The sequence below is a fragment of the Spea bombifrons genome, chromosome 12 (genome assembly GCF_027358695.1).
Source record: "Spea bombifrons isolate aSpeBom1 chromosome 12, aSpeBom1.2.pri, whole genome shotgun sequence".
In the NCBI taxonomy this organism is placed as follows: domain Eukaryota; kingdom Metazoa; phylum Chordata; class Amphibia; order Anura; family Pelobatidae; genus Spea; species Spea bombifrons.
In genome coordinates, this window is record NC_071098.1 from 33,111,434 (window position 1) to 33,132,888 (window position 21,455).

The window sequence follows — 21,455 nt, forward strand, 5'->3', positions numbered from 1 at the left end:
TTTCTTATTTGTTTTTAAACCCCCAGAGAAACAAAAAGGAAAAAAAGAAACATTAAAGGGAAACAAACTGCGTTGACGGGAAATAATAACCAGACCCCAACAAACAAACAAACCCTGCAACGGCTACAAAGCCTATACCAGGTACGAAGACATATAAAAGGGGCGCAGAACTGTATACACTACCTGTTATGTCCCGTTTACCCATTGTACAGCGCTGTGGAATATGACGGCGCTATATAAAGCAATAAAAAATAGCGCAAAAGGGAGATTAGTTTAACCTTTTGCTATCCTGTTGGCACCCTGGCAGGCTATGTCACCCTATTTGTTTGACCCCGGTTATTTGCCCCTGGACAGGTGGTGTCACTCCGTTTGTTTTCCCTTGGCAGGTTTCCAAGACAGACGGTGCCCGCGCATGAGCCAGGTGTCTCGGGATGGATGATGGCGTAGTCGTTCTGGCCGGGCTTGTATCACGAGGAGTTTTCTCCCCTTCTGACAGGGGGCTGTTAGTGGTAAATCTCTCTATAATGCGAGGGGGTCGCCACGCGCGGAGTCAGCAGTGCTTGGCAGGCCTGCCACACGCTCCATTGTTCCACGAATGATGGAATAATCTGGGTGATTGTCACGGGCCGGGCGCTGGCAGCCGTCTCCTGGCTGCACTCGATCCCTTTGTCTTTGGGTTAAAGTGTTCAGAATCAGACAAAGACATTCATTCACATTATTATTTTACCGTTCGTGGCGTCCAGGGGGTTAATAGTTGGGGCTAACAGGGGTAATTGTGGCAGATTAATAATTGACCAGAGGGCTATTTGCCCAGGTGTGGCCCTCTTACGTTCTGCTCCTGGGGCCCAAAACCAGGCTATAAATTCTGCATAAACTGAAATTGTGATAAGTTTTGCCACGAAAATGCATGAAACCGTGGCACGGGGTGCTCCGTGGGTTAATAATCTGTTTGGTGGGGGTCTGCGATTACTGGGGACACGGAGGACCTCTGCTCTCTCACAGGGGCCCCGGGGGCCAGTTCTCAGTGAGCTGTGCTGTGTTTTAACCCTTTCATTCATGAACCATTTTAATTAATAATTATCTCCTACAGAGGGGGAGCGGTGGGCAGCAAAACCTACCGGATGCCCAATCCATGTGTTTCTGGCTGTGCCCGTTAACCCTGTGGGTGCCATAGCAGTGCCTGTGCCCATTAACCCTGTGGGTGCCATAGCAGTGCCTGAGCCCATTAACCCTGTGGGTGCCATAACAGTGTCTGTGCCCATTAACCCTGTGAATGCCATAGCAGGGCCTGTGTCCATTAACCCTGTCTGTGCCATAGCAGAACATGGGTATATTGCCCCTGTGTGTGCCCTGGCTATGCCCATTAACCCTGTGTGTGCCCATACAGGAACAGTCTATCCTCACATGAGATTACCAGTGGAGTATTAAAGAGCGTGCCTTCAGGGGGCGTGACCTCCAGTAACAGAAAAACAGAACAGCCAGTGAGAGTAAAGGGGCGTGGCATCCGTTCAGGGTATTCTTGCTGCTGCTACTGCAGGGGCAGTTATCCAGACACCTGGGGCAGGTGACAAGAGGATGCAGCCGCTCAGGAGGACCCTGCGCCTGGACAGGGGGCAGAGGCTGCAGGCAGTGTGTGTGCTGGGCACCTGCCTCTCCATAGACATCAATGGGTGAGATACTGCCCCAGGGGAGAGGGGGCATCAGTGGGTGAGCTAATGACCCAGGGAAGGGGAACCTAGCCTAGGAAGGTAAGGTGGTATCAGTGTGAGAGCTAATGGAGTCGTTGTGCTAATGCCCCAGGAAGGAGTATCTAGCCTTGCTGGAGGGATTCATGCCCCTGTCTGAGCTGGGTTTTTATTATTATTATTTATTATAAGCACCACTTAGTAAATACCCCTTGAAGTGGGAGCCATGGGTTACTCAACACCACCTGGCACCCCATACTAATTAACTATCCACCAAATACCCTCCGGGTCCACTCACATCCCCAAACGCTTTCAGAACTTAACCTGTGAGTCGTGTTTAACTTCTCTGATTTATGCGGAAACATTTCTATTTATATAACTGAATATGGGGGTAATATGATGCCAAAATGCACCTTAACCCCTTAATGTGCGGCCCCCGCCACCTACACGACCAGGGTTACAATAACGTTTCAATAGTAATTTCTGTGCGGTTCGGAACCCTGCGATGGATGGAGAAAAGGGCAGGTAATCAGTTTTCACATACTGCTATCGCCCCGTGCGGTCTATATAATCAGGTGGTTTGTGTCCTAGGGGTACTCAGGGCTAAATCGAGCGGACGGCTGTGAAACCCGTGCATGACTTTTCTGTGGTGATTACAGAGGGGCGTTTAGAATGTTTTAAATCCTCAGGCCGGGGGTAAAGTCACGGACCCGGGTATAGAGGGGGAGTTCTGTGTTAATTCGCCAGGTCCAAGCCCAGGAAAGCATTATTACTTAAGTACTGTGCTTACACCCCTTGCTTACGCCCCATACGTAGCACCTGTCTATCTATATCCCATGTAGCCCCAGCCCATATCACTGGTGTTTTACCCTAAATCCCTGTCCTCTGCTTGTGCCAGTTTAATACCCCCCACCCTACACGCCTCTGCCCCATCTTAGATCTCTGGCAGAATTGCCCCTGTACTTCAGCCATCATGAAGGGTGGGAATATGGTGACGTTCTGGGTCATTTGTATAAAGTGAGACCTGTGTGCTGCGTTACTGCTGTTGGCGCAGACATAAAACAGGCCCCTAGAGTCCTAACAGAGGTCTTAATTTCTACTAAGCAATGTGCCCCCAACGACCCAGAAAACCATGTCTACTTCTGGCTTTCAAGGGCTGGGCATGGAGAGCCCCTCTTTGGAAGGTGTGTGTGTGTGTGTTTGTGTGTTTATATATATATATATATATATATATATATATGTATGTATGTATGTATGTATGTGGGACTAATAACCCGGTCTGGGGTCCCCTTACGTTACGCATAATGTGTATCGAGGGGAATGTAAACGGAATGTCAGCCTCATATGTGGAGGAAGACGCTCACGACCCTGGGTGCCTTCACCATCATTAATCTGCGGAGTAACGTTTCAGTGTTTGAGGTGTATGGAAAGGTCACGTATGTTTAAAATCCCCATAATGTCCTGGAAACCATTTGGCTCCATTTCATTCCATGGTATAGACTTCTTGCACAGTTCAGGGCTTTCAAAGCCCATGATGACGTATTCTGAGTCCATCTCGTGTTGGTAGGAGCTCGGCAGCATGGTTTATCAGTGAAAAGGCATGCTGTAGTAGTAAAGGACCATCTTGCGTGGATTGTCCTTCCCAGAGAGCGGGTAATTACAGCCATTATGGGCTCACAGGCCTCCGATGGAGGCCTTGCGGGCCACTGGTGGAGGTCTTGCTGGCCTCCAGCGGAGGTCTCAATTACTGCCAAAGAGCAACATGGTTCCTACACGCTTGGCTTGTAAACTTCTGTGAACATTGACTCCCTGTGGAGGTCTACGCGGTACAACCAAAGGTCCCATTAAGGTAACTAAACTTTTAATTTAGGAAATAAGAGCAGTAAACGAATGCGTTCCCCATCTCTTGTGTACACCGACACCGACATATATTATTTATCGATTTATATAGTGCCATCCTATTCTGCAGCGCTGTACAATGGACGTAACAAACTACATAGAAACGAAAAGGGAAGAGGGACGCCCAAAGAAGTAAAAAATCTAGAACATATGTGATTAAATGCATCGATATCCGTAACAGGGATGTAATATGTTACGTTTGAGGGGTTTGTATCTTCCTCTATCCCTGTTACTGTGTCGAGTGTTATTTCGAGCAGGATTAACAATCCCTATCAGCACGATCGTTTCTCTATAGAATGATAAAGGTGGTCGATATCGGCAGGGCAGCCCTGGTGCTGGAGTTGCGGTGTCTGGCTCGTTGTCTGGCTCGGTGTCCGGCTCGGTGCCCGACGTGTGCAGCTGTGGCTCAGTAATCTCCGTGACATGCGATGTCTGTCAGCGTATCAGTGTTGTATGTCAGGAGATATCCCGGTGCTGATGGATAGATTAGAATAACCTTCTAAGGATTTGTACGGCTTATAGCTAAGTGTGTCCTTTGGATGCGGCCAGGCGGCGGTTCTTGTCTTCCGTCCAACGCGTTCAATAGCTCTGCAGAAATTCATCATTATCTAGCTTTTGGCTGTTCGTGATTGGAGTGAAGGTTTTCATCCAGGCAGTGAAGCCATTTCAGACCACTGCATAGAAATATACATTCTGGTGTCTCTGACCCTGTAACTGTATAATATAACTCTGACCCTGTAACTGTATAATATAACTCTGACCCTGTAACTGTATAATATAACTCTGACCCTGTAACTGTATAATATTACTCTGACCCTGTAACTGTATAATATAACTCAGTTAATCACCGTTTAGATTATTAGCAGAGCATCCAAGTGCAGATTGGGGATCTCGTGAAGTGCTTCTGTCGTGAGCCCCATCCTATCCAGAAAGTAACCGGTTTGTTACTGCCTTGTAATGTTTGGAAATAAAACCTCCTTCTGAAGAATTTCGCCAACGGAAGTCACATCAGTAAAGAGAACCAGATACAAGGGTCCATTAAACTGGCCGAAGCTTGTCTCTGTCCCGAGAAGCGCAATGATTAACGGCCGCTTCTCCAGCCACGCTTTCTAGGAAGCTCTTTGTGGGATCCGTTTACTGCCCTCGTAAAACCGACCCCATCAGAGACGTCCGGCGTTTGGTCAGAATTGTGATAGTCTGTGTTTTCCCTAAATTTCCATTAAATTAGAAATGGATCCTCTTCTTTGAATCCTTTTTGTTTCATAATTCCACTTTAAATTACTGTTTTTTTGCCTTTTTTTCATTGTTTCACTTTTTCTCATGCTGCCTTTTGTTTTTATCGCAGGAATTGCTTCCACGTAACCCAATATTATAAATAATATAATAGCAACTTGCCGGGGAAACAAGCTTTGTGGTTAAGCTGACGTCTAATTTCCTTTTCTTGCATCACGTATTCTTGGTAAAACATTTGGTGTTTTTTATTTTAGAAACCTTCTTCCTGTCCCAGTATTTAAGAGAGGAAAGCGAATCTCTAGTAGTAAGCAGAATGTCGTGATCGTATTTATTCTGATAAACTGTTTATAATTTTGTGTGAATGTAACCATGAAGAGAACACAAGGTCTCTGGTTCCTCTTTTATGATAAGGTGGAACCCCTTCCTTGTGTTTTGGGATTGGAGACCTTTTAAAGTAGGTTAATGGTTACATCCATGCTTTGCTGCAGGACACATGGTGAGGGCCAGATTTCTGTGGCCATGTGGCACATGGTTGCCATTGCATGGCTAGATGATGAGAGATGGAGAAGTGATACGTGTCTCTACCTCTATCCCATGATTAAGTATTTACTGAGGTTGTATGTTCAAGTTCTGCATGACCGGCCTCGTAGTAACCTGAGGGGATGGGTCCATCAAATGTTAATGTTCACGGCACCTCTTCTGCTCTTCAGCCTTGAAAGGAGATAGTTTGTGTCCATGTAACCTTCGTTGTATCAGAGTCCACGATGGGTTCGGTTCCTCCCCACAATACTAGATGGTGTCCCAATGTGGGTGATGTGCAGAGTTTTTATGGTAATTGGATGTCACGGGATGTGAAGTCACTTAGGTGTTTATGGGTGGACACAACAAACCGGAGCCAAAGTAGGATCACATTAGTTCTTTGATGGGTACCATGAGGCTCTCGGATTATGGAGAAAAGCTCTAGCAATTAATCTCTAGCGAGTTCACCGTTTTCTGGATCTGAGTAAACTGTGCCTGGCTCGGAATTCCGGCGGTCATATTAAGATTATTAAGAGGGTTTTGCTTGACACTCCATAAAGAGGATTTCCATTATCCCAATCGGGGTCCGATGTCAAGTCATTTGTTGGACTATTCTCTGGAGCCAAAAACTGGGTTTATCTTTTAAAGACTCCTTTTAGTACAGGGCTGATCCCTCAGACTACACAAGTGTTAAACGAGAGCCCTGAATAAACCCTGCATCGGCCTGATTGACAGTTAATGGTGTTTTATTTTATAAGGTTACCCATATTTAGCCTTCAGCAGCAGTAGCGGGACGTGGGGTTATGCACAGGACTTTGAACATGCGTAAAGGCATCTTGCATGTGGCCGATTCTGTTAACCCCGTCAATGTCACCTTCCAAGTAAACATTGTTATTTTTCTTTCAATCATTATATTCATAATTATGCTTAAACATTACTTTTAATAGTTTAGTGCCATTTTTCACATCCTTCAGATGAAACGTAGAATTCAGACCGTCGATTGACGGGTGGCGGTTAGTTAGTTGGTTGGATGGGCTGACCTACCAATGGTTTTGTTACCTCCAGGGGGGCGCCAGTGGAATGCAAGTGGTTCAGCATGCGCCACACACAGAACATCGAAGCTGAAATTCTCAACAGTGATATCTCCAACCAGAAAGTCATCAATGGAGAGAAACTGTGGCCTCTGTCCAGTAAAACCATGGTAGAACTACAGATGAGCGCCCCGAGCGCTGAGGCCAATGATGGAAAGGTGAGTTGGTGATACTCAGCCATAATACACTTGACTGACTAGTGATGGGTTAATGGCGGTAGGGAGCCAAACCATGACAATATATATCTCGACACGTGCTTCTGGACTGGGGGCATTTCTGTAGCATGATCTACATGATTTGTTTCATGTTCGTGGCATCTTATGACATTAACGCGAGGACTGATTTTGCAGGTCACGTTTGCTTACTATGGGAAAGGATCGGACGCGCCTGTAGATAAAGCCGGATTATATCTCACTGCTGTTGGTAAGTGGTGAAGCCCGATTTAGGTAATGTGAGGAAGTTCTGGCAACTATAGATCCTTCAGCCCATGCCATTAATTGTAGCTTTGCATGGTTTTGCAGACGGCACACAGACCACTGGCGATGGAATGGTTAAGGATCATGTTGGTGCAGTTATTTAGAGGGTACATTAAATGCAGACACATGGATATTCGCTGATGTAACTGTTCATGGCATGGGAACTATAGGTCCACGTCTCACAGCTGTCACCAGAGAGGGGCCTCGGCTGAACTGTGACTTAAATGGTATCCCTCTGTCAAGTTTTGGAAACTTGAACCTTGCCATGTCCTCCCTGCATTTCTAATAAAGATGTCACACAATGTGTACTATGTAAGGTCAGTGTGACATGAAGGCGCCAAAAAAAGAGGAGCTTGATTGAAGGAAAATCGCTGGGAAAATTGTTAAGTATGTGTGCAGTAGACAAATTTCCTTAAAGTCCTGATTCATGACTTGTTCCATGCATGCAGCATCATGGAGCTGAAGTCCTTAATCTTCTCGTCTTGATACATATTATTAGGTGTCGGGGTCTCCTAAGCCATAAAATTACTTGCCTTTTGGCCACTTTTTGGGTATCTATTTTATTATGTTTACCTTTATGAAGAATACTCCTTACTTGGAGTAAATCCTTCCACAGAGCAATGGTCCGTCATATCCGGGATGTGACCCGGTAGGGCAGGGAGTCCACTATGCAGACATGTTTAACACGGCACAGTCTTAGGTTCTAGCCTTTGGCTAGTGGGTCATAAGTTAATGTTTTCTTTCCCCAGAAATCTCCCTGGATGTGGATGCCGACCGAGATGGTGTGGTAGAGAAAAATAATCCTCAAAAGGTAAATGTGTGAAATTTACTAATTGAAGCGAATGAAATGGGGAGAAACCTTCACATATATTTATATATATTAAAGGATTTATCAAAGTTAAACAGTGGATTAAGTGAGAAATGTGAAGATGGATGGGATGAGGCAGAGAGCAAACTTTGAAAGGCTGAAATTAGAGAGGGTAGTAGGTACCAGGAAAAGCTTCCAGTAGGCTGTGTTGACCATGTGTCTAATATTTAGACATACTGTATATGTACATTTAGGCTTCATGGACATGGGGTCCTGATGGTAAAGGCGCCATCTTACTGGTGAACTGTGACAAGGACAGTCTGTTCTCTCGCACGGTGGATGGAGGCGATGAGATTATGCTGAGTAAAGCAGGTAATTATCAGACTGCTCCGAACTCCGGCTGTATAATTCATTTGTTCTGAGTTCTGGATCTGTGTTTGCTTGAATGTAGATCTGCTGGACATGTCACGCATGGTCCTTCGCACCCGTGGCCCAGAGAAGCTCCCTGCGGGGTATCACCTCCTGCTTTACATCTCTGCCTCCGACTCCCAGAACCTAGGGGTCTTTCACTACCACAGTGAGTAATGGTCCGGGCATTGCTAAACGGCTGTATCTTTTTTTGTTTTTCATCTTGCTGTGACTTTTATTCCTTACATTAGTTTTCCTCCTTTATGCAATATATATATATATATGTATATGTGTGTATGTGTATATATATATGTGTATATATATATATATGTGTGTGTGTTTGACTGCTGTTTGTTCTCAGCAAAGATTTGAGGCATAAATCCCTCCCAATCCCCGACTGTGTTGGGTCTCCAGCTGTCTTCGCTCTGGGACAGGGGTGTAATGTTTAGTGATCATGCTGTGTCTAGCGGTTTTATAGACTCAGCGAGGTCAGTAATGACGTCACTGCGGATTATCGTAGACCCGGGAGTCAGGTTGAGTTGAGTGAAGACCTGTCCCGGAGTACTGATTGATAATGCTGATGTGTGTCCTGCTGGACAGTAGCGTCTTCGCTTACAGACTTCAAACACTCTTCTTCCTCACTAAATCAGCTCCCGTCATGCACGGCAAAATGCCACCGTTACTTCCACGATAGCACCGATTTCTTTGTCTTTCACTTTTATATGTTAATAATAATGTGTCCTTGTTCTTGGACGATTAAAATTAGGACAGGTGGAGGAAGGAATACACGCAGAGGGTCCTCGCTAAATTGACAATGACAAATCTACTGACTCCATGAAGTGATATCAACACCAATGCGGGAACTCAGAACACGATCTGTGTTTGAGATCCCTGCTCCATTAATGAATGTTCCAACAGACACCGGATACTACAACAACAGGGAGCGGTGCAAGCAACGGTATTCCTCCCAGCGAGAGGAACGTAGATTAGCCAGATTAGAGATATCACAGAGCCTGCAGTAATGGGATATTAGCAGCCTGGCAGGTTCCTAATGTTGAACTTTGGAATCATATTCAATCCTCCGGCAGAGAGTTGTGCATGGGAGAGTTTAACCTTTTGATAAATAGAACTCCTCATTGATCTAGGACAATAACATTTGTGTGCTGATGGGGATAGAGTTTCTTTAAGGTTATAGAATGGCTTTGCAGAAGAAATATATACTTTGGACTCCTTTTATAATGATGATCAAGTTATTAGCAGGTCCGTCAGCTTACAGATTTGTATTTGTCTTCTTGCTCCAGATAAGATGTACACCCACGTCCTTGGGAGGAGAAAGCTGTTTTTTAAGGCTAGGTACACGGGGACCAACGAGCTGGAGTTCTTTGTAGAAGGTCTGCGGTTTCCCGACGTTGGGTTTAACGGGCTGGTCACAATCAATGCCAGCTTGCTGGAAACTATGGTGGAGGTAAGGAACATCATGGACTCTTTTATTGGTAGAACATCTGGTGTGGACAGAGTTCCGCAACTGTCGAGTCCAAAATAATCTATGTATTCCAGAAGACTTGCAGAAGATCCATCGTCAAAGTGAAATAAAAATGTTTTGTTTCCATGTAAAGATGGCCACAGCTCAATCATTTTGGCACGCTTAGAGTTGGAGCTGGTTTGGTAGTTGTCCCATTATTCCATGTGTCTGATGGCCACAGCTCAATCATTTTGGCACGCTTGGAGTTGGAGCTGGTTTGGTAGTTGTCCCATTATTCCATGTGTCTGATGGCCACAGCTCAATCATTTTGGCACGCTTAGAGTTGGAGCTGGTTTGGTAGTTGTCCCATTATTCCATGTGTCTGATGGCCACAGCTCAATCATTTTGGCACGCTTGGAGTTGGGGCTGGTTTGGTAGTTGTCCCATTATTCCATGTGTCTGATGGCCACAGCTCAATCATTTTGGCACGCTTGGAGTTGGAGCTGGTTTGGTAGTTGTCCCATTATTTCGTATTTTGGGTTACTGCCCCTCTCCTTTCTCGCCTCCAATTTTAGATGGTTCTGTCTCTGGTAACAGTATCCAGCTCTTGACACCGCTGGGTTGTCGATGGCTTTAGTTTCATTCCTCTTTAAAGCCGTCTCTCAGTGCTAACAACATTATCAGCTGGGGGGATGCTGCCAACATGCGCAGGACGTGCGCTCCTCAGAACTTCACCGTGTCAGGAGGAGATCTAGGGGCTTACACCAGAGGGTGCAGGGTTACCGGTTCCCTTAAGTTAATATGTCCCCATGTGATGTCTTAATTCGGAATACAGTTGACACGTCTCGTCATGTGGAAGACTTTTCTTTCCTTGTCCTCAGATCTGAGCTGTTTATTATAGGGCACACACAGTCTTGGCTGTTTAGTAGTAACACAAGAATGTGATATAATAAAGTGTTACATTTTCAGCAAAGCTTTACATTCTTTATTTCTTTTTCACACAGGGAATTCCAGAGACTCCTATCTTTACAGACATGGTCACTTTCCGCATCGCCCCCCTCATCATTACTCCAAATACTCTGGAACCCGTCGAGGTTTATGTCTGCAGGTAACAGGGAAAGACTTTGTATTTCTATAAAATGTGCATTTTATCAAATTTCAGCTTTTTTTGATTACACGGCCTGATAGGAACCAATAGAATGTCTCTGCAGACTTAAGGAACGGAACGTGTAATTGTTTGATCCCATTTTCTCTCCGTAGTGTCAAGGATAATTACCTTTTCCTTAAAGAAATCAAGAGTCTTGTGAGCGAAGCAAAGTACAAGATTCAGATCTGCTTTGAGTACGTGAACCGCGGGGATCGCTGGATGCAGGTCTGTGCTTCCCACTGTGTTCTTTCCCAAAGCGTGAGCAAGATTTTGCCCTTTGGGTCTGATACTAATGGAGGGATGACTGCTGTGGTTTCTTGGCAGGACGAAATGGAATTTGGGTATATCCAAGCTCCGCACAAGACCTTTCCTGTGGTTCTAGATTCACCGAGAGATGGAGAACTCAAGGATTTCCCAATCAGGGAGCTTCTGGTAGGAGAGCTTCAATGTCTTATCAATAAATGATCATACTTGGGGATACCACGGTGCAAAGCTTTGAGAGACCAAAGGATGTCCATGTCAGTCGCAGAACGCAGAATTATTCCAGCAGCTGTACCGTAGGGTGCTATTATCTCTACCAACAACGATTGGGACTGCAGCCAGACATTTGTATTTCAGATGGCATCTTTGTTATTTGATGACATTTCAGTTCAGATGCACTTCAGTTTTTAAAATAATTATTATAATATTCTGATATTAATCGCCATGCCTTTAGCATCGCAGGAATGGAAGAATAAGAGAAACTGACTTTTTAAATCTTTTTATATGAAAAGAAATCAATGAACTTTCTCTGCAGATGTGACCTCATGTTTCAATCCACGTACTCTCCATCCAAATGTATTTTCAGTGAAAAGCCGTTTATAATTGTATCGTAATAAGTAGACCTTACCAAACGGTTTCATGTCATCCTGAGAGACGTAAGATGTCTCTTTCGAGTATGTAACAGTAGCAAACCTGCTGACTGATCCCCTTATAAACGAAGCAGCTGCCCCATGCCGCTAGACCCACAACGAGTACAACCACTCAGCACCTGCCGTCATGTGCGGGTAATCACTCTGTGATTGATTATCATCTAATTTGCTATCAATATTGCTCTTATCTTGCAGACGCCTGTACACACAAGCAACATTTATCACAATGATAGTGTAAAAGGCTAACCTGACGGTTACCATTTCTCAGCCTTTAATCCCCATATCTAATTTCTCTACAAATGCAAATCTTCACTTTTTTGTGATTCTTCGATGTCAAATTTGTCCTACTTTTTTGTTTTGACAAAACTGTGTTTTCCTGGAATTTGGCTTTTTGTCTATACCATTTCTGGTTTTTTTTTTCACGCCAGGGACCAGACTTTGGGTACGTGACGAAAGTTGCAGCCTCTTCGGAAGTGACAAGTCTTGACTCCTTTGGGAATTTGGAAGTCAGTCCCCCCGTGACTGTTTCAGGGAAGAAATATCCACTGGGGCGTATACTGATCGGGAGCAGTTTCCCCACGTAAGGATAAGAGGGAGCTCTGCGTGTATGAAAGCTGCTCTGTTACTGAACCTGTGGCAATTTGCCGAGCGGGTGGGAGATAAGTGACCGCAGTCTGTGCTGAAAGCTCAGTGTATAGAGGGAAGCCTGAGGCAGGGCTCCAAAGACTCTCGCTTGCATGCTCTGCCCCTTTGTGGTTTAAATCACTCTCCTCTATCATAGATTCCATGTGGTTTTTGGTTTAATCAAACCACTCAAATGGTCCATTAATTAGTTGTTTGAAGCCTATTTGGATGTCTCCCTCTTTCCAACAGAAGGGGTGTTTATTAAGTAATCCAGATGGGGTAGTGAGACGTATAGGACAGATAGTGAAGAGCTATCGCTCTCTAGGTTTTGCCTATAATGTTCAGGTGGGATGCTCACGCCCTGTGTTGTCTTTCATTTGACATGCAGCACGACTGGAAGGAGGATGACCAAAGTTGTCCGAGACTTTTTGTACGCACAGCGTGTTCAGTCTCCTATCGAGCTTTACACGGATTGGCTGTATGTGGGACACGTGGATGAGTTCATGACTTTCATACCAGCACCTGATAAAAAGGTAGTTTTCAAAATATTCCTTTTATGGGGTTTCACTTTTATTCCTTTTCATTTAAACGTGCAGAAGGTTTTTTCCAGTGCTAGAGAGACACCGTGAACTGCAATTGCCCCACCAGTTTATACCCAGTTCCATTCTGCCACCTGCTGGGGAAATGACTAACAGCACCTGTCCACGTCCTGTATCCTAGTGATGAAAGGCATGCTGCGAAATACAAAATATACTTTTTTAAATATATAGGGTATAAGTATTTACAATGCATCTGTATATTATATACAGACAAACTTATTTTTAGTATTAGGCAGTAAAAAAGTCATATTTGTAGGGCAAATTGCAGATGGGGAATATATTGTGAGCCAGAGGCATTGTTGATCAAGACCCCCATTTATTTCCCTCCGTTGCCAAGTGTTTTTCATGCTGCCTTTTAATACCGCCGCATGTTTCCAGGGGTTCCGTTTGCTCCTCGCCAGCCCTGCTACCTGCTTCCGAGTCTTCCAGGAAAACAAGCAGGAAGGTCACGGGGACGCCACAATGTTCCAAGGTACGATGAACCAGAAGAGTTTCGCTACCCAAGTTCACCTTTATATAGTTAATTTACAAACCTGCAACTAAAGAATGACTTTATCTTTGACAAACATTTCTCTAGGTCTAGAAACCAAAAGATGGACCATCACCAAGATCCTGTCGACGGATGCCATTGTGCAGGAGAATAATTATGCACAGGTAAGAGATCCGTAAGGTAAGAGGGCGAACGGATCTTCTAAATATCCCTGCGAATCAGAGTTGGGATTGATATGGCGAGAGTAAAGCTGGACAGATCTTAGGACTAAGTAGCCAAAGTTCCTAAAAATGTTGCTGATGCAGAAATCGTTGCTGGGATATTATAATGTATTGAGATCTCTGAATACATCTATTACGGCTCATGAAAAAATCATCCTGGGTTCTTGAACTCCGTAGTTAATGAAACGTTGGTCAGGGTTAATGATGAGCCCTCTCTTGCCAGCACTGCATTGACTGGAACCGGGACATTCTGAAGCAGGAGTTGGGACTCACAGAAGAGGACATCATCGATATACCTGCGCTCTTCAAACTGGAAAAAAATGGCCAGGCTCTGGCTTTCTTCCCAAACATGGTAAGTACCGGTGAAGCTGGGACTCGGACGTGCTGGACATGGCGGTGTTTCTGCTGCACTGAACTCGTGGTTTTCATGACTCTCCTGGTTTCTCTGCTCAGGTTAACATGATTGTTCTTGGGAAGGATCTGGGAATCCCCAAGCCTTACGGTCCCATCATTAAGGAAACCTGCTGTCTGGAGGATTATGTCATCTCACTGCTCAAGCCCCTGGAGTTACGATGCACGTTCATCGACGACGTCGTGTCGTATCACAAAAAACTGGGGGAGGTGCACTGTGGCACCAACGTGCGCAGAAAGGCTTCCACGTTCAAATGGTGGCAAATGGAAGAGCCATAATGACCAGTTCTCCCTGTAAACCACCTCCTCTGTCTGCTGCAGCCCCGGTTTTCCCTATAAAGCATATTTTATGATGTGACTGGCTTTGCTGATTACTAAACGTTTAGACACAGCTAGTGTAACCCAAATTCGTTGACCAAGATAACTTTAGAAATATAGTTTTGCCATCCAACTGCGATTAAATTATCCCTCCTTTGCTCTGAATGAAAACGAAGTTCTGTAACTTATGGATAAAAGGAATCCTATAATAAGGATGCCCCGAGCAGGCATATGAGGATAGCGTGACGTATGTTAACATTTAAGGCGTGCTTCATGTATGACACAAGGTATTTCTATCGCTCGGGATCGGCAGCCGAATGTCCTGCTCTGCCAGTCTGTGTTTCTCCGAACACTAGCTGCTCACCTTGCAGTACTTGTGGTCCTGCCCCGGTATTCTAGGTGGTATATATCTATATATATATTTACAACTTTCTAAACAGATGTTTAACACGTAACACCAGTTAAGCAAGACTACACTTGTTAGTAACATTGTCACATAGGATGTACACATTCTACATAAAGAGAACAAAACACGGAAAATAAGTACAAGTGTCAATGAATGACTTCTCTACCAAACATTTTTTTGGGGGGGGGTCAGTTTACTGCATGAGGAGGCTGGTCTCAAGTACAACACAATGGTTTGTAATGTATGGAGATCTGGGAATCCCTGCATTCCCAAAAGTAAAATATATAAATGTTTTACTGATATTGTGTCTGTCTGCTCAATGATTAACCAGACATTAACCTGTTAACTGGAGCACTGACTTCTAACTTATCTTCTCAATAGTCTAGCCTATCTTGAGTCAAAAAAGAAATGTTTAACTTGAAAAGTAGATTCTACCTTGTGGTGTTCGGGTGAAACCGAGGACAAATGCCTTCTGGAGGTTTTAGTGCGCCCCCTAGTGGCTGTGCTATTCCCGGCAGTTGCCAGTTGTGGGTGGCCATCTTTACCGGGGGGGGGTCTTTTTTTTAGTTGAGCAGTGGAAATTGTGTCATTTGGGCAGCCTGGACGCACGTGGTTGGGTCTCCTGGTAAGATAACAGGATTCCAATGGGAATCTATCAGATCAGAAGGGATTTGTCCCCTGGCTTCACACCACCAGGTTCATTAGATTTTTGTTCCTATTTTAAACAATATGGATATCTAGTGCTTTGCTATGGTAACCAGGGATTGCAGTTTATATACCGACTGTCCGCCCCTCCTATTTCCTTCCCTTGCTTTCTTTGTATTAAAATACCTATATTTTGTATTGTTTTTGGGACTAACTCTGAAAGTGCCTGGAGAAGGATGCATTCGTATATTTTTTTACAGTACTAACTTGTTCCGCAGTTTTCTAATTCTGTTTCTGGAAATGTTGTCATTTCAGCTACTTTTCCTTATGGGCATTCATTTCTCCATTTTCTGGGTCTTTCTGTATCTTTTTGGATTCTTTAAAACGTAGACAATGAATGTATCTCTGCTCTCTGCTGCTATATTCACCGATGTTGCTCTTGTGTCCTAATTTTATAAAGAAATTGGCAAATAGGACAAATTGTGAAAACAGCCTCTTTTTGTACAGCATCAGGAAGCTCCTCCAGAAGAGGATCACTTGTTACTAAATTACATTTCCAAACAGGTCTGGCATTTTATGTGGAAGAATTACATTGATTTAGTCACAATTCATCCATCTTTCCACAAAATAACAGCCATGTTTCTGTCTCACGTGTTAGTGTATCCATGATGTCATTAAAGCATGTGCCCCGTGTTCTGTGGCATTGGGAATATGACATATCATATATTACTAATGTAATAAAAACGCATTGGAGTCAAATAGATTCAAGACTGTGTTCTTTACCGGCGGCCATTTCTATGGAGCTTTAGTCTTTAAATTGGGGAAAAGGTGAAACCTTTCCTTAAAGAGAATCCTTGGACTCGTTTCTTCAGATATGGTCGGATGGTATGACTGAGGTAAAGACTCATAATCAGTCGTTGGTCTCGTCTTAGATTCAGGAGCCATGTGCCTGCCCCATACTGCCCCTCGGGCGCGCGTCCTCTCAGTCGGAAAGAGCGGGAACAAATACATCACTGGAAGCCATCTCACCTTCTCGCTGCATTCATGAGGACACCCAGCTGTGCGGTTTACTCCGGGACACCATTCATTTACACTCTCCACGCCAGATACACAGAAACCCCCATAAATAAAAAATAACCCCCCCCCCCTACACGTACGATATGACTGTACCTGGGAACTCTCAGGGTTTGACTTGGAGTCTTGGGGTGAAGGGGCAGATTCTCAGGGGTCACACAGTCTGGAGCTGTCTCCTTCATATTCTCCCTGCTGGGGTCATATATAAGGCTCTCAGTCTGTGCTTTTGCTGCCAGTATGTTATGGTTGATATCCCTGCTTGAATGCAGGTGACTAGTAAATAATGAGGACCGGTACTGGAGCCAGTTGGGTAACACATTTGGTGAGTCACTATATAGAATCGTCATAACAAAGGGTTAATTTTTCAAGCACATTATGCAAACTGGTTTCTCTCTTAGCCATGGACCCGGCGGCTGAGGAGACTTATACAACTTCTGTAACCATAGAAACCCTAGATGGTTATCCAACCAACCAGAGAGATCACCATCCCGGGATAGAGCGCCCGCAAACACCATAGAGGGCAGAGACAGACTGTATATGTTGTTGTCGTCGCTCTAGCCAGGAGCTTTAAGGAAGGTCATTGCGTCTCTATGGTGAAAGGTCCAGGCGCATTGCATTGTGGGAGCTCGGAGGAGGCTCAGTTGTCATAGGAAAAATGGCTGCGGTCGTGTTCTCCTTGAGATTTAGCGCACCCGTCCTGAGGACTGCAGGGGCCCTACAGGTTAGTGCTTGTCCGGGAGATGGAGCCCTGTGTTCTACATCTGTCACCCGCTGCGACTCGCCAGTCACCCCGCTGCCACTCGCCAGTCACCCCGCTGCCACTCGCCAGTCACCCCCGCTGCCACTCGCCTGTCACCCCGCAGACCCCCTGCCACTCGCCTGTAACCCCCCTGCCACTCGCCTGTAACCCCCCTGCCACTCGCCTGTAACACCCCCTGCCACTCGCCTGTAACACCCCCTGCCACTCGCCTGTAACACCCCCTGCCACTCGCCTGTAACACCCCCTGCCACTCGCCTGTAACCCCCCTGCCACTCGCCTGTCACCCCCCTGCCACTCTTCTGTCACCCCCCTGCCACTCGTCTGTCACCCCCTGCCACTCGTCTGTCACCCCCTGCCTCTCGCCTGTAACACCCCCTGCCACTCGCCTGTCACCCCCGTAGACCCCTTGCTACTTGCCTGTGACTCCTGTAGACCCGCTGCCACTTGCCTGTCACCCCGCAGACCCCCTGCCACTCACCTGTCACCCCGCAGACTCCCTGCCACTTGCCTGTAACCCCTGTAGACCCCTTGCCACTTGCCTGTGACCCCTGTAGACCCGCTGCCACTCGCCTGTCACCCGCTGCCGCCCGCCCATCACCCGCCACCGCTCGCCCGTCACCCGCCGCCACTCGCCTGTCACCCGCCTGTCACCCCTTGCCACCCGCCAATCACCCCTTGCCACACTCCTGTCACCACATGCCTGCCACTCGCCTGTCACCCCTCTGGACCTGCTGCCACTCACCTGTCACCCCCGCGGACCTGCTGCCACTCGCCTGTCACCGCTGCAGACCCTCAGAGACCCCCTGACACTCGCCTGTCACTGCTGCAGACCCCCACAGACCCACCGCCGCTCGCCTGTCACCCCCACAGACCACTGACACACGTTTGATTATTAGGACGGGTAGGTCAGAGTTTGTGACAGATCTGCCTGTTGTCACCTGTATGATTCCTGGTGGGCTACAGAGAACCACTGATGGAGGGTTTATATGTCGAGGTTGTTTTAAGCTGTAGCTTGAACAACCATAAATATTAAAAAAACATATATCTTTTCAATTAACCACCGTAGAATGCAACAAGTAACATCGTTTAAGCGGGTTGTGCTCCGGTCTCCTCCTAGAAGGATCACTGCCAAATATGTGCTCAGAGACCAAGGGTCAGCTTAATTCCAGACTCTGGTGACCAGGAACAGAACGTTTTATGGTATAATATTACTTGTACTCAAAGATCAGGCCTTTTTGCTTAAAAACAAAATACACATATTAATTTGAACTTAAAATAACCGTCTGATGATACCCAGTCACAGGCTTTTATATCTTCTCATTTATAATAAGCCTTGGTGGACATCTGCTGTCAATTAAAGGTGACTCCTTTCAATTCCTGACGCAGGTGAAACATTGTGTCCCGCTTCTCCGAGATCACGCTAAGCTCGTTTCAGGAATGTTACACACGCGTGTCACCTCGCAGCCTTCTTATCTCAGTCTTTTGGTTACAGGTCTCCCGCGGGGCTCAGACGGCAGCGGCCGCTGCACCGGCTTCTGAGGCTGCGGCAAGAATCAAGAAGTTTGCGATCTACAGATGGGACCCAGATAAGGCTGGAGACAAGCCGCGCATGCAGACCTACGAAATTGACCTAAACACGTGAGTGGGAATAGAGGTGGCTGTTTAGTTTGTTCACACTTGATCTGTTACACACGAATGTAGATGTCGCAGTTTGCTGTATAGTTTCTGATGGATTGGTTACTTCTCAGTCCTGCTCACATAGTCTCTGTGGTTGTTTTGTCATCCCAGGTGCGGCCCCATGGTTTTGGACGCTTTAATCAAGATAAAAAATGATATCGATCCGACGCTTACGTTCCGCAGATCCTGCCGAGAAGGTAAATTGACTGTAATTGGTAATGATGGAGATAATGTGTATTATTTTTTCTGAAGCCATGGTGATGATGATGATGATGATGATGTTCTGTAACTTTGCTCTAGGCATCTGTGGGTCTTGTGCCATGAACATCAATGGCGGTAATACCCTGGCCTGCACCACAAAAATTGACACCAATATTAATAAAGTGTCAAAGGTCTACCCTCTTCCCCACATGTACGTTGTGAAGGACTTAGTGCCAGTAAGTATGGCGAGAACGGGAAAACCTATTCTGTGTGACACATGTAATGTTATTTCTCTTGATAAATACAAGCTGACCATGCTAGGAAGGTACTATAAATGGTAACAGTAATGGGTGCATTTCCATGTCCAAAAGAACCAAACATTTTTTCCCTTCCCAAGGATCTGAGTAATTTCTATGCCCAGTACAAATCTATTGAGCCTTATCTGAAGAAGAAGGACGAGTCAATGCAGGGCAAGGAGCAGTATCTCCAGTCCATCGAGGATCGCGAGAAGCTGGTGAGTTTGGTTTACGAGTCTTTTCAGACCAAGAGCCCGGCTGAGTTTGTGCTGAGGTTTCCATAAAAGTGATTGATTATTAATTATAAAAATAATTCTCTCCTTCTCCCCTCTCTGCGCAGGATGGGCTGTACGAATGCATTCTGTGTGCCTGCTGCAGTACAAGCTGCCCCAGCTACTGGTGGAACGGGGATAAATACCTTGGTCCCGCTGTCCTCATGCAGGTAAGGAAGACTCGGTGCCTTCTGGGTCCCTGTCAGTGATTATTCACCTGTCTAGTAATTATTATGTAACATCATGATATACATGGGGGGGGTACTTTAGCATGAATATTTCACTTCCATCCCCTCTTGTGATTTGCAGGCGTATCGCTGGATGATTGACTCAAGGGATGACTATACAGAGGAGCGATTAGCCAAACTGCAGGATCCCTTCTCTCTTTATCGCTGCCACACCATCATGAACTGCACCAAGGCCTGCCCCAAGGTATCTACCCCACCAGGTCTCCAGAAATAAAAGCATTTTAAGTGTTACCACGGTAACCTATTTTCGTGTTACATATGCAGAATTAGCAGGGATGTGGATATGTTGGAACCTGGATTATATACAAGAATATTATTTATATAATAATGAATAATAGTTGCCTTTCCGCACGTGTGTTTTGTTCTGTAACGCTTCCTCGTTCTAAAGCAGATTCTGTCTGTTCCTTTCCACCTTTAAGGGTTTAAATCCTGGGAAAGCTATTGCTGAAATCAAGAAGATGATGGCAACCTACAAAGATAAACAAGCGGCCAGCGCATAAAACTGTACATATATATATCCGCTCTCTGGAGTGACGCCTGCCTGCGGTCCTGACAGCGGAGCAAGGACCCAGCAGCACTCGCCTACCCCTTGTACTCCGTGTGCTTCCTAGGGCTTGCAGGCCATTAGCACTGCTGCTGGGTGTTTGATTATAAGTTTCAGGATGTTAAGAGGTAATAAACAACTTACGTCTTTATTTTCCCCAACTGGCGTCTTCTCTCACTTTACCTCCTCGTAGAGCGGACAGAACCAGGAGGCTGTAGCAGGATGTGTGAATGTGATTACAGAGATACAGATTACTGCATACAATGGAGTGCTCTGTTTGCCGATTGCTGATGATCTTTAACCCCCTTAGTAAGCACCAGCCACACATGTATCGGGCTTCAGCACTGGCAGAGGAGGGCCGGGCAACCACAACGCTGCTCGATATGGAGCCCTTGACACTGGGAACCTTGTCTAAAGTGTGTTGTCTACTGAGGAATAAGCAGCCATATTTCACCCTCAACGGTGCAGTTACATCTCGGCACCCGGAGTAGAGTGATAGGGGGGGCGCGGAAGGCAGCGAGTGGTTTATCTGTTTTGGTGATAAGGCTTCACTATATAAAGCCCCCGTTGCTTTCCCCTCTCTGGTTGCATGCTTGCACATTAAGGAAGCGTAACCGTGTGCTGGACCCAACGTTCGTTATTTTCACTTCCCCGTGCGACCCGTGGGATTCTCGTGTGATTAAGCACATGCGGCCGTTTTCCTGCAGCCGACGCGTCGAATGTCTGCGGATCTTAACATCTGAGCTTCCACAACTCTCATCAAGCTTAGACAGCCACAGCCTATTATTTTGTAAGACCTACACATCCCCAGCCAGTCATTGTTCCTAGAATCTCTATAGCTGGTACTGTGGTTAGAGGTGGGGCTGGTGGCAGGGTTTTGGGGTTTCCTGCTGTTTCTATACACATTATTGGGGCTTTTAGGGCTGTAGAACCCTGCGATCCCCTCATACCCAGCAAACATTCTGACCTCCTAGAAAAGAGGGGCATCGGGGGAGAGGGGGCACCTGGCAGGTATGGGTGTTCCAATTCA

The 21,455-nt window shown here is 45.8% G+C and overlaps 2 protein-coding genes across 2 annotated transcripts; both read left to right on the forward strand.

The window, feature by feature from the left end:
* Positions 1 to 1,554: 1,554 nt before the first annotated feature.
* On the forward strand, positions 1,555 to 14,339 carry LOC128470068 (protein-arginine deiminase type-2-like). Its single transcript, XM_053451895.1, has 16 exons — positions 1,555 to 1,670; positions 6,402 to 6,585; positions 6,778 to 6,850; positions 7,653 to 7,714; positions 7,966 to 8,083; positions 8,163 to 8,288; positions 9,421 to 9,584; positions 10,586 to 10,689; positions 10,842 to 10,953; positions 11,053 to 11,160; positions 12,068 to 12,219; positions 12,652 to 12,796; positions 13,241 to 13,334; positions 13,440 to 13,516; positions 13,797 to 13,925; positions 14,027 to 14,339. The coding sequence occupies exons 1-16, from the start codon at positions 1,576 to 1,578 to the stop codon at positions 14,261 to 14,263; spliced, it is 1,980 nt and encodes a 659-aa protein (XP_053307870.1). The 5' UTR covers positions 1,555 to 1,575; the 3' UTR covers positions 14,264 to 14,339.
* Positions 14,340 to 17,006: 2,667 nt separating this feature from the next.
* SDHB (succinate dehydrogenase complex iron sulfur subunit B) lies at positions 17,007 to 20,586 on the forward strand. Its single transcript, XM_053451484.1, has 8 exons — positions 17,007 to 17,148; positions 18,680 to 18,825; positions 18,976 to 19,061; positions 19,165 to 19,301; positions 19,463 to 19,579; positions 19,702 to 19,803; positions 19,943 to 20,065; positions 20,301 to 20,586. The coding sequence occupies exons 1-8, from the start codon at positions 17,083 to 17,085 to the stop codon at positions 20,379 to 20,381; spliced, it is 858 nt and encodes a 285-aa protein (XP_053307459.1). The 5' UTR covers positions 17,007 to 17,082; the 3' UTR covers positions 20,382 to 20,586.
* The last annotated feature ends 869 nt before the right edge of the window (positions 20,587 to 21,455 follow it).